At 35.5% G+C, this 12,521-nt stretch overlaps 1 protein-coding gene across 10 annotated transcripts in view; it reads left to right on the top strand.

The window, feature by feature from the left end:
• The window catches only part of ABCC9 (ATP binding cassette subfamily C member 9), a 149,187-nt gene that overhangs the window by 84,610 nt on the left and 52,056 nt on the right, over window positions 1-12,521 (top strand). For all 10 annotated transcript variants that reach the window (XM_024129302.3, XM_028491076.2, XM_028491081.2 and 7 more), the window contains 3 exons: window positions 3,622-3,759; window positions 3,888-4,013; window positions 8,264-8,360. In XM_024129302.3, coding sequence (XP_023985070.1) covers window positions 3,622-3,759; window positions 3,888-4,013; window positions 8,264-8,360 — 361 coding nt within the window. The remainder of the gene's footprint in view (window positions 1-3,621; window positions 3,760-3,887; window positions 4,014-8,263; window positions 8,361-12,521) is intronic.

Genomic DNA, 12,521 nt, shown 5'->3' with positions numbered 1-12,521 from the left:
GAGAGCATATAGTATCTGTTTTTCTCTGTTTGACTTATTTTACTTGGCATAATGCCATCACAAATGGCAGAATTTCCTACCTTTTTATGGATGAATAATATTTCACATTGTCTTTACCCATTCATCCATTGATGGACATTTAGGTTGTTTCCATATCTTGGCTATTGTACATAATGCTATAATGAACATGGAAGTTCTTAAAGAACATTGAGATAATGATTTCATTTCCTTTAAATAAATACCCAGAAGTGGAATTGCTGGATCATATGGTAGTTCTATTTTTAAAATTTTGAGGAACCTTCATACTTTTTTTCCATGGTGGCTGCACCAATTTACATTTCCAACAACAGTGCACAAGAGTTCCCTTTTCTCCACATTCTCACCAACATTGGTTATTTCTTGTCTTTTTGATAATAGCCTATCTAACAGATGAGAGGTTATATCTCTCATAGTTTGATTTGTATTTCCCAGATAATTAATGATATTGAGCATCTTTTCATGTACTTGTTGGCCATTTGTATGTCTTCTTTGGAAAAATATCTATTCAGATCCTCTGACCATTTTTAAATTGGATTGTTGGGGTCTTTTTGCTATTGAGTTGTATGAGTTCTGTATATATTTTGGATATTAACCACTTATCATATATATGATTTGCAGATATTTTATCCCATTTCATAAGCTGCCTTTTCATTTCGTTGATGGTTTCCTTTACCGTACAAAAACTTTTTAGTTTGATGTAGTCTCACTTGTTTATTTTTGCATTTGTTCCTTTGTTTTTGGTATCAGAATCTTCAAAAAGCATTGCCAAGACCAATGTCAGGGAGCTTATCCACTATGTTTTCTCCTAGGAGTTTTATGGTTTCAGGTCTTATCTTCATGTCTTTGATTCATTTTGAGCTGATTTTTCTGTGTGATGTGAGATAGTAGTCCAGGTTCCTTTTTTTTACATGTGGCTGTCCAGTTTTCCCAGCACCATTTATCAAAGAGACTATCCTTCCCCCATTGTATATTCTTGGCCCCTTTGTTGTAAATTAATTGACCATATGTGCATGAGTTTATTTCTGGGCTCTCTGTGCTGTTCCATTGATCTATGTGTCTGTTTTTATGCCAATAAGATACTGTTTTGTTTATGATAGCTTTGTAATACAGTTTGAGATCAGGAAGTATGATACCTCCAGCTTTGTTATTCTTTCTCAAGATTGCTTTGGATATTAGGGGTCTTTTGTGGTTCTATACAAAGTTTGGAACTGTTTGACTCATTTCTGTGAAAAATGTCATTGGAATTTTGATAGGGATTGCATGGAACCTCTAGATCATTTTCGGTAGTATGGACATTTTAACAATATTAATTTTTCCAATCCATGAGCACAAGATATCTTTCCATTTATTTGTATTTTCTTCAGTTTCTTTCATCAGTGTCTTAGAGTTTTCAGTGCACAGGTCTTTTTACCTCCTTGGTTAAGTTTATTCCTTAGACATTTTATTATATTTGATGCAATTACAAATGGGGTTGTTTTCCTAATTTCTCTTTCTGATAGTTTGTTATTAGTGTATAGAAATGCAACCGATTTTTGTATATTGATTTTGTATCCTGCAACTTTATTGACCTTGTTCATTAGTTCTGTTAGTTTTTTGGTGAAAACTTTAGGGTATTCTATAGAAAAATGTCATCTGCAAATAGAGATAGTTTTACTTCTTCCTTTCCCATTTGGATGTCTTTTATTTCTTTTTCTTGACTAATTGCTCTGGCTAGGACTTCCAGTACTATGTTGAATAAAAGTAGGGAGAGTTGGCATTGTTCTTGATCTTAGAGGGACAGTTTTCAGCTTTTTACCATTAAGTATGATGTTAGCTGTGGGCTTGTCATATATGACCTTTATTATGTTGAGGTATGTTCCCTCAATACCTACTTCATTCAGAATTTTTATCATGATTGAATGTTGAACTTTGTCAAATGCTTTTTCTGCATCTATTGAGTTTATCATATGATTTTTATCCTTCATTTTATTACTGTGGTATATCACATTGATTTGCAAATGTTGAACCATCCTTGCATCCCTGGAATAAATCCAACTTGATCATGGTGTTTGACTATTTTACTGACTGTTGAATTCAGTTTGTTAATATTTTGTTGAGAATTTTTGCATCTATGTTCATCAGATACATTGATCTGTAATTTTCTTTTCTGGTGGTGTCTTTATGCTAGCTTTGTAAAATGAGTTTGGAAGTGTTCTTTCCTCTTCTGTTTTTTGGAAAAGTTTGAGAAGGATTGGTATTAATTCTTCTTTAAATGTTTGGTTGAATTCACCACTGAAGCCATCTGTTCCTGGACTTTTGTTTGTTGGGCGGTGTTTTTTGATTACTGATTCAATTCCCTTACCAGTAATTGGTCTGTTCAGATTTTCTAATTCTTCACGATTCAGTTTCTGTAGGTGTTTGTTTCTAGGAATTTATCCATGTCATTTAGGTGTCCAGTCTGTAGGTATATCATTTTTCATAGTAGTCTTATGATCCCTTGTATTTGTGTGGTATTAATTGTAATGTTGCCTTTTTCATTTATAATTTTATTTGAATCCTCTCATTTTTTCTTGGTGAACCTAGCTAAAGGTTTATCCATTTTTTTTATCTTTGCAAAAAATCAGTTCCTAGTTTCATTGATCTTTTCTGTTGTCTTGTTAGTCTGGATTTTATATATTTCCACTCTGATCTTTTTTATTTCCTTCCTTCTACTAACTTTGGGCTTAGTTTGTTCTTTTTCTCTAGTTTTTTGAGGTGCAAAGTTAAGTTGTTTATTTGAGGTCTTTCTTTTTTCTTAATATAGGCATTTATTGCTGTAAAATTCTTTTAGAACTGCTTTTGCTGCATCCCGTAAGTTTTGATATGTTGTGTTTCATTTTCATTTGTCTCAAGATAGTTTTTGATTTCCTCTTTTGATTTCTTCTTTGACCCATTAGTTGTTTAGGAGCATGTTGTTTCGTCTCCACATATTTGTGAATTTTTCAGGGGTGGGGTTTATGGCGAGAGTGTGTCTCAGCCTTTCCTACTTATTTTGATGTATTTTCTCAGTTGCCTAATGTGTCAGAATCACTCAACTAGTTTCTGGATTTCTTTCAGAGGGAATTGCTCCATGTGTAGCTGAATATTCGGTGTGTCCATGGTAGGAGAGAAATTCAGGAGCCTCCTATGTTGCCATCTTGGTCTAGAGTTTACACCTATTTTTATTATTTAAACTTTATTGATAAAGTTTATTGATAAACTCCAATTATCATTTCATTCAATTGATAAACTCCAATTATCATTTCATTCTTTGTTTTGGTTTTTTGTTATAGGTTGTCAAGTAATGTTGGTTTTTGAACTTGGATATTCTATACATAAGAATTCAAACTACTTCGAATACTGTTATTTACTTTTTAAATTAGTTTTTAAGTGAAAGAGAAAATAAAAGCTTCATTTTTAATTTAGTACCTTTTTTGTAATTTAAAGTTATTCAGAGTCTGTTTATTATAAATAGGATTTGTGAGATAATTTGCCTTTAGTTATTTGTATTTCTGCTTTCTGGAGGATTTAGTTACAAAGAGAACATAAAAATTTTTCATCATCTCTCCATTTTACTTGTTGTAGGATGATCCATTTTCTGCCTTGGACATTCACCTGAGTGATCACTTAATGCAGGAAGGGATTTTGAAATTTCTTCAAGATGACAAGAGGACACTTGTTCTTGTGACTCACAAATTACAATATCTAACACATGCTGACTGGGTAAGAGTTTAAAAGAAGTTTCATTAATTTTTCTATTACAGTTATATAAATGCTTTCTGAGATAAAGATAATTCTCTTGGCCAATTAAGGAATTTTGTCACAATTCTTCTAATATGTGCTTTCCTTAGATCATAGCCATGAAAGATGGAAGTGTTCTAAGAGAAGGAACTTTGAAGGACATTCAAACCAAAGATGTTGAGCTTTATGAACACTGGAAAACACTTATGAATCGGCAAGATCAAGAACTAGAAAAGGTAATTGCTCAGAGTTCAGAAAAGTTCAGAGTTGAGTTCAGAAGAGTCAGAAATGTAGTGCATAATTACTAAAAAAACTTTTAGAGAAATATTACCATTTAATGTTTGATGATATAATAGTCCTCACCTGAAATCTGAAATAATTGTATATTTATATATCATTAATTGATAGACTACTTTGAAACTAAAAAATTCTAGTGATATCTTTTGGATGACATGTTGTCAGCCTTTTAGAGGAATTTTATTTGAATTGGAGGCATATTACAATCATATGTGTGTTTAAAACTTAAATTACTTGCTCAAGCATGCTATTTCCTCACTTTATCTTATTTTTCCTTGTGTATGTCTTATTTTCCTCACCTGTAATATGAGAGTATTTTCATTCACCATTTACAAATGGAGGGTTGTGGGCATAACAAAATCTGAGATGATTTTGAAAGAAGGAAGAGCTATGAGGGGTGGGTATAGTAGTAAAGCATGTCTGGGATAGAGTTGGAGGGTGAAGGAAGGTAATCAGAAGGAAATAACAATAAAGCTTTATATTTGGATAGTTTTTAAAGTCCACAATGCCTTTTTACATGATCTCTGTTAATTCTCACAAAATAAGCAAAAAGTATCAGAAATAAGTAAAGAAAATATGAGCTCACTCTTTTTTTTTTTTTTTTTTTTTTTTTTTTTTTGGTATGCGGGCCTCCCTCTGCTGCGGCCTCTCCCGTTGCGGGGCACAGGCTCCGGATGCGCAGGCCCAGTGGCCATGGCTCACGGGCCCAGCCGCTCCGCGGCATGTGGGATCCTCCCAGACCGGGGCGCGAACCCGGTTCCCCTGCATCGGCAGGCGGACGCGCAACCACTGCGCCACCAGGGAAGCCCTGAGCTCACTCTTAAAAATGAGAAAACTGAGGCTCAGAGAGGCTAAGTAATTTGACTAAAGTTGTACACTACATAAATAAGTGGTACCAATTGAATTTGAACCCAGGTCTATACCCAATGTAATTCCAGTATAATGTAAATATAACATTGAATGAAATGATAACAGAGTTGGAAACCAGATTGAGTATGATAAAAGAAGAACAACAACTCATGGTTGAGAAGTGAATTATAAATTGAATTAGTAAATTTTCAAAATGTTTTCTCTTGAGTTGGGACTAGGAAGTGTCTAAATTCAGTAATCCAGTAGTCCTGGCTAGGAATGAGCATTATAAAATGAAAATGCTTATATCAGCAAATTTCTGAAAAAGTCAAGAAATTAAAATGTATTATTTCATAAAGGAAAAAATGATCTATGTTTCAATAGCAAAAGGAAGATAAAAAGTCAGACAAACCATGGGGTTGCTCTGTCTTCTGCAGCTTTGCCAGAGATCTCGAAAGTAAACTACAAACTTCTCAAAATATGGAAGAAACGATATATGTAAAAGTTTTTAAGTAGACTAGGACAAATCACAGAACCTTTGAAATGAGGATATTCATCAAAATATGACAATGTACAATTGGCAAGAGCCCACTTAAGAATTATGCGGTGGAGTGCTTGATTGTAAACTTACTGGGATGGCTCCAAATGACATTTTTTCAGTGGTCTAGATGCCAGGGACAAAAGAAAATGATGTAAGCTTAAGGAGTGGACCATTTATGGTTTACTTTGGAAAGAAGATCTGGAAAAACACAGACAGAGAGAGAGAGGACACTCTTGGCTTGATTTTATAGTAATACTGATTATTGAGCAAGCCAGGAAGAAAGTCCATTACATTGTGTTTAGAGATGAAGTGATCACTCAAGATAGCCTAACTCTGTAATTAAAGACACATCACAGGGTTATAAATCAGCTGAGGGAGATATGGAGCAAGTTAAGGTGTGGAAAGGGCAAATCCAGTTGCGGGGTGAACCAGTGGCCAGTAGAAGCCAGCATGAACCATGCACCTGCCCAGAATCCTCACCTGGGGCTGGAGGGAGGTAACTGCCACCCAGAGAAGGGCAGGCGCCTGAAATTCATCTGAAGCCAGGGAGAGTCACACTGTGGGGAAAAAGACCGCAACACCTTGGGGAAGTTTTCATAGAAACAGCTTCTGAATATGTTCTGTGGCAGGATAGGGTGTTTGCCTAGAACACTGGTTCTCAACCAGGGTCACTTTTGTCTTCTTGGGGACATTTGGCAACATCTAGAGACATGTTTAGTTGTCACAGTTGGGGAGCAGGTGCTACTGGCATCTAGTGGGTAGAGGACAGGGATGCTGTTAAACATTCTACAGTGCACAGGGCAGCCCCCATGACAAAGAATTTTCTGACCCAAAATGTCAGTAGGTTGAGAAAGGCTGGCTTAGAGCCAGAGCAGATCAAGCAAGTGGACAAGGGAGTGAAACTAAAGAACTCACAAAACATCCCATCTCAGGGCTTTAGACAGATCTGTCAGTTTAAGGGTTAAGGGATAAGGGGGAAAGAATATGTTAAAAGGATAGAAATGGCAGCTATGAAAAGGAGAAGTTTATAACACTTTTAGCTGATTTAAATGTTATTAAAAATTCTATCTTGGATGGCATCACCTATTGTCTTCATAATGTTATTAAGCAAAATAAAGTAGCATCTTTGGACATTTCTTCCCCCAGCCTCCAACCCTCACCTTGACCTGACCCTTCACAGGCATTCAGTAAATATTTATTGGATGAATGAAACTAAATTTGTATTTACTTAATCCAGATATCAACACAATTTAAAATATTTAACCTCAAATGAGCTTAATATGAGCATTTACTCTTAAGAAAAATGACTAAAGATTAAAGTCCCCAAGATGTTAAATCTTTTGTTCACACAGATTGGCGAGTTGAACAAGAACCAGATCTTCTGTCTTTCCATGTACAGGTTTATTTCATTTCGTTACACTATATACAAAAGATCAGGTCCTTTTTAATTTTGGGTTTTATTTACTCTCATGTACAAGTGTTGGTTTTCATGTCATTAGGCACAATTAAAAGCTAATGTAAATGTGATGAATTGGGAGATTGGGATTGACATATATACACTAATATGTATAAAATAGATAACTAATAAGAACCTGATGTATAAAAAATAAAATAAAATAAAATTCAAAAATTCAAAAAAAAAAGCTAATGTAAAATTGTCTCTGAAAAAATATTATTCAAGAGACACCTTCGCTTTTACTTTTTTTTAAATTCAAGAACTTGGAAGTGATAGAGCCTTCTAGAATAGCAAGTCTCCTAAATCACACATTTTGTATGAGGCCAAACAAACAAAAACAAAACAGGACCACTATCTAGAGACTGATCACCAAAGAATTATTGGTTTATCAGTGTCACAACTGTGATTTTTTTTTTATGTCAGCATGTACAGGAAGCTCTCAAATTACCATAGATTGGAAAAGTCTGTGGGTCAGTTATTTGGAACTCAGAATGCATTTCCCCACAGAAACAGGGAGACGGTTAGTTTCGCAGACTGTCCTGCAGAAGCTGATTTAACCCACAGTGTAACTGAACTGATGCTACTAGTCCAGTTACGAAGCCAAGGGGGCGGAGTGTTGGAAGCAGAGAACTGGAGAAAACAAAGTGCTTTTCCCTTTCTCAGCACAAGACAAGTCAGGAGCAACCCTTAAAAATTTGCAAAGTTTGTTTTTGCCATTTTTCTCTTCTTTCTGCTTATCTTCCCTTCCCAGGGCTTTCTCCTAAACTGCTAGGCAGCTGAATACCCTCCTTTCCCATTTGCTTCAAAATTACCCACCTTCCTTCAGTTTCTATTGAAGTCCCTTTCTTTTGTGCCGTTCCCTTAGTGAGATGCTCAGTCAGAAATTCATCTCGATTTAATAATTCATAATATTAGTGGATGACTGATAGTGCTTTAACCAATCCAGAAACACATGCATTTTTCAAGGAAAATATTTGTTAACATAGATGACTTTAGTTAGAAAAATTACAGGAGTACGTGAAAGTGACATAAAAGAGCAATGGTGGATCCAGGCTTTAAGGCTAGGGGAGGTGTCCCCCTGCCCCTGGGGTCAGCTCCATCACGTTTTTACTACTTTTCCTGGCTTCTTACTGCCCTACACCCCTGAGCTCTGAGACATTTTCCACAAACCTCAGGCATTACTCCTATGACAGGAGTTGCCCATCCATCTGTAACATGAACAGAGCCCAAGACCCAGAAAGGTAACTAAGGATCGGTTCTTGGTACGTGTGGGTCACTGATTGATAAGTAGAACCTGACTGTGGCTGTGAGCTCCTTGAATGATAGCACAGTGTTTCCTGTAGGATATGGAAGCTGACCAAACAACTTTAGAGAGGAAAACACTCCGAAGAGCCATGTATTCAAGAGAAGCAAAAGCCCAACTGGAGGATGAAGACGAAGGTAGACCTTTTTTTATATCTGACACATTCAAACGGGTAATAGGATGTGAGGGTCTTTCTTTGGCAAATGATATGTGAATATGTCAGTGAGGAATGACTAGCCACTTTGCAGCAGGTGGAAAGGCCAAATCAAATACATAAAACTGAAATGGAAAGAATAGGAGTGAAGGAAAGGTGTATGCAATCAACCAACAAGCATCTTGAGGGACTTCCCACAGTGTGTCTTAGTATTTTTGTGTTGTGCGTGAGAGAGAGCTGACAGGACAACAGGTCTAGACCGTTGTTCAGATAAATTGGAAAGGTGTAGTATAATAAAATGTCTGTCCTGTGGAAATAAACAATAAATGGGGAATATGGAGAAAATACTGCTTTGAAAGACATACTTGAGTCAGTAAGTTCTTATGGGGTTTTCATGATAACACAGCAATGAAGACTAAGAGGATGAGAAAGCTATTTGTTAGGTTTCAGTTTTCTGGATCTAGTAAGGTATAGCAGGGAAAGAAGGTTTATGGGAAATTTGAGGAATAAGATTAAATAGTTACATGACTTTGACATTTGTTGCTGAGAAGTTTGTAAGATAAACCACACTTAAGTCCATAGAGTAAATGCACTATACTTCATTTTTCCTACATGGTTTTTGCTTAAGACCACATTTCTACAAGCCAATTAAGAAAGAGAAAATTATAATTTCACACTGAAGGACACCAAAATATGTTATCTTTACTCATCATATGATAATTATTGTGTTTCAATAAATACTCATTAAGTAAATAAATAAATGAATGAATAAATGAATTTTGTACTCCAGTTTCTTAGATTTAAGAATTTTTTTTACATCTTTATTGGATTATGATTGCTTTACAGTGTTGTGTTAGTTTCTGCTGTATAGCAAAGTGAATCAGCTATATGTGTACATATATCCCCATATCCCCTCCCTCTTGCATCTCCCTCCTGCCCTCCCTATCCATCTACGTGGTCACAAAGCACTGAGCTGGTGGTCACAAAGCACTGAGCTGATCTCCCCATGCAATGCAGCTGCTTCCCACTAGCTATCTATTTTATATTTGGTAGTGTATATATTTCAATGATACTCTCTCAATTCATCCCAGCTTACCCTTCCCCCTCCCTGTGTCCTCAAGTCCATTCTTTAAGTCTGCATAGAGAATGGTTCATCAGAACCATTTTTTCTTTTTTTTTTTTTGATTCCATATATATGTTAGCATATGGTATTTGTTTTTCTCTTTCTGACTTAATTCACTCTGTATGACAGACTCTAGGTCCATCCAGCTCACTACAAATAACTCAATTTCGTTTCTTTTTGTGGCTGAGTAATATTCCATTGTATATTTGTGCCACATCTTCTTAATCTGTTCATCTATTGATGGACACTTAGGTTGGTTCCATGTCCTGGCTACTGTAAATAGTGCTGCAATGAATATTGTGGTACATGACTTTTTTTTTTTTTTTAACATCTTTATTGGAGTATAACTGTTTTACAATAGTGTGTTAGTTTCTCCTTTACAACAAAGTGAATCAGTTATACATATACATATGTTCCCATATCTCTTCCCTCTTGCATCACCCTCCCTCCCACCCTCCCTATCCCACCCCTCTCATGGTCACAAAGCACAGAGGTGATCTCCCTGTGCTATGCGGCAGCTTCCCACTAGCTATCTAATTTACATTTGGTAGTGCATATATGGGGTCAGGTTTTTAAATTTAGATATAAGAAAGTTCAATATTCTATAAATAAGAATATCTTAAGTACTCATGAACATAACAAGAAGTATAATGTAGTGTCCAATTAATTGATTAGTAGTAAGGTCCTCTGTTCCCTTAAGAAACTATAATATAGTTAATTAAAGGAGATAACCAGAAAATACAAGTTAATGGTTCCTGAAATACATTGTCAATGGTTTCTGCCTACTGGCTTTAAGAACAACTGTTTATATCTAATATTCAACAAAATATTTTGCATCAAAATAATTATCTTACTTGTAACAAAAGCAGCTGGAGAAGATGATCATAGCAATTATGCAGACAGCCATAGAAATGAGCAAAGCCAGCCATCGAATGCTGCCATCGAAAAATGGACCTGATAATGGAAGTAAACAATGAAAAAGACACTTATTGAAGAGGCTGTCTTTTTTCCACTGTATATTCTTGCCTCCTTTGTCATAGATTAATTGACCATATGTGTGTGGGTTTATCTCTGGGCTTTCTATCCTGTTTCATTGATCTATATTTCTGTTTTTGTGCCAGTACCATACTGTCTTGATTACTGTAGCCTTGTAGTATAATCTGAAGTCAGGGAGCCTGATTCCTCCAGCTCCATTTTTCATTCTCAAGATTGCTTTGGCTATTCGGGGTCTTTTGTGTTTCCATACAAATTGTGAAATTATTTTTTCTAGTTCTGTAAAAAATGCCAGTGGTAGTTTGATAGGGATTGCATTGAATCTGTAGATTGCTTTAGGAAGTGTAGTCATTTTCACAATGTTGATTTTTCCAATCCAAGAACATGGTATATCTCTCCATCTGTTTGTATCATCTTTGATTTCTTTCATCAGTGTCTTATAGTTTTCTGCATAAAGGTCTTTTGTCTCCCTAGGTAGGTTTATGCCTAGGTAGTTTATTCTTTCTGTTGCAGTCATAAATGGGAGTGTTTCCTTAATTTCTCTTTCAGATTTTTCATCATTAGTGTATAGAAATGCAAGAGATTTCTGTGCATTTTGTATCCTGCCACTTTACCAAATTCATTGATTAGCTCTATTAGTTTTATGGTAGCATCTTTAGGATTCTGTATGCATAGTATCATGTCATCTGCAAACAATGACAATTTTACTTCTTCTTTTCCGATTTGGATTCTTTTATTTCTTTTTCTTCTCAGATTGCTTTAGCTAAAACTTCCAACACTATGTTGAATAATAGTGGTGAGATTGGACAGCCTTGTCTTTTTCCTGATCTTAGTGGAAATGGTTTCAGTTTTACACCATTGAGAACATCGTTGGCTGTGGGTTTGTCATCTATGGCCTTTATTATGTTGATGTAAGTTTCCTCGATGCGTACTTTCTGGAGAGTTTTTACCATAGTTGGGTGTTCAATTTTGCCGTAAGCTTTTTCTGCATCTGTTGAGATGATCATATGGTTTTTATCCTTCAGTTTGTTAATACGGTGTATCACATTGATTGATTTGCGTATATTGAAGAATCCTTGCATTCCTGGGATAAACCCCACTTGATCATGGTGTATGATCCTTTTAATGTGCTGTTGGATTCTGTTTGCTAGTATTTTGTTGAGGATTTTTGCATCTATGTTCATCAGTGATATTGCTCTGTAGTTTTCTTTTTTTGACATCTTTGTCTGGTTTTGGTATCAGGGTGATGGCGACCAGGTAGAATGAGTTTGGGAGTGTTCCTCCTTCTGCTATATTTTGGAAGAGTTTGAGAAGAATAGGTGTTAGCTCTTCTCTAAATGTTTGATAGAATTCACCTGAGAAGCCATCTGGTCCTGGGCTTTTGATTCTTGGAAGATTTTTAATCATAGTTTCAATTTCAGTGCTTGTGATTTGTCTGTTTATCTTTTCTATTTCTTCCTGGTTCAGTCTCAGAAGGTTGTGCTTTTCTAAGAATTTCTCCAGTTCTTCCAGGTTGTCCATTTTATTGGCATATATTTGCTTGTAGTAATCCCTCATGATTCTTTGTATTTCTGTAGTGTCAGTTGTTACTTCTCCTTTTTCATTTCTAATTCTGTTGATTTCAGTCTTCTCCCTTTTTTTCTTGATGAGTCTGGCTAGTGGTTTATCAAGTTTGTTCATCTTCTCAAAGAACCAGCTTTTAGTTTTATTGATCTTTGCTATTGTTTCCTTCTTTTCTTTTTCATTTATTTCTAATCTGATCTTTATGATTTCTTTCCTTCTGCTAACTTTGGGGATTTTTGTTTTTCTTTCCCTAATTGCTTTAGGTGTAAGGTTAGGTTGTTTATTTGAGCTTTTTCTTGCTTCTTGAGGTAGGATGGTATTGCTATAAACTTCCCTCTTAGAACTGCTTTTGCTGCTTCCCAAATGTTTGGGGTCATAGTGTTTTCATTGTCATTTGTTTCTAGGTGTTTTTTATTTCTTCTTTTATTTCTTCAGTGATCTCTTGGTTATTTAGTAGTGTATTGT

The sequence above is a fragment of the Physeter macrocephalus genome, chromosome 6, assembly GCF_002837175.3.
Source record: "Physeter macrocephalus isolate SW-GA chromosome 6, ASM283717v5, whole genome shotgun sequence".
Classification (NCBI taxonomy): Eukaryota; Metazoa; Chordata; class Mammalia; order Artiodactyla; family Physeteridae; genus Physeter; species Physeter macrocephalus.
This window is presented reverse-complemented; position numbering and strand designations above follow the sequence as displayed.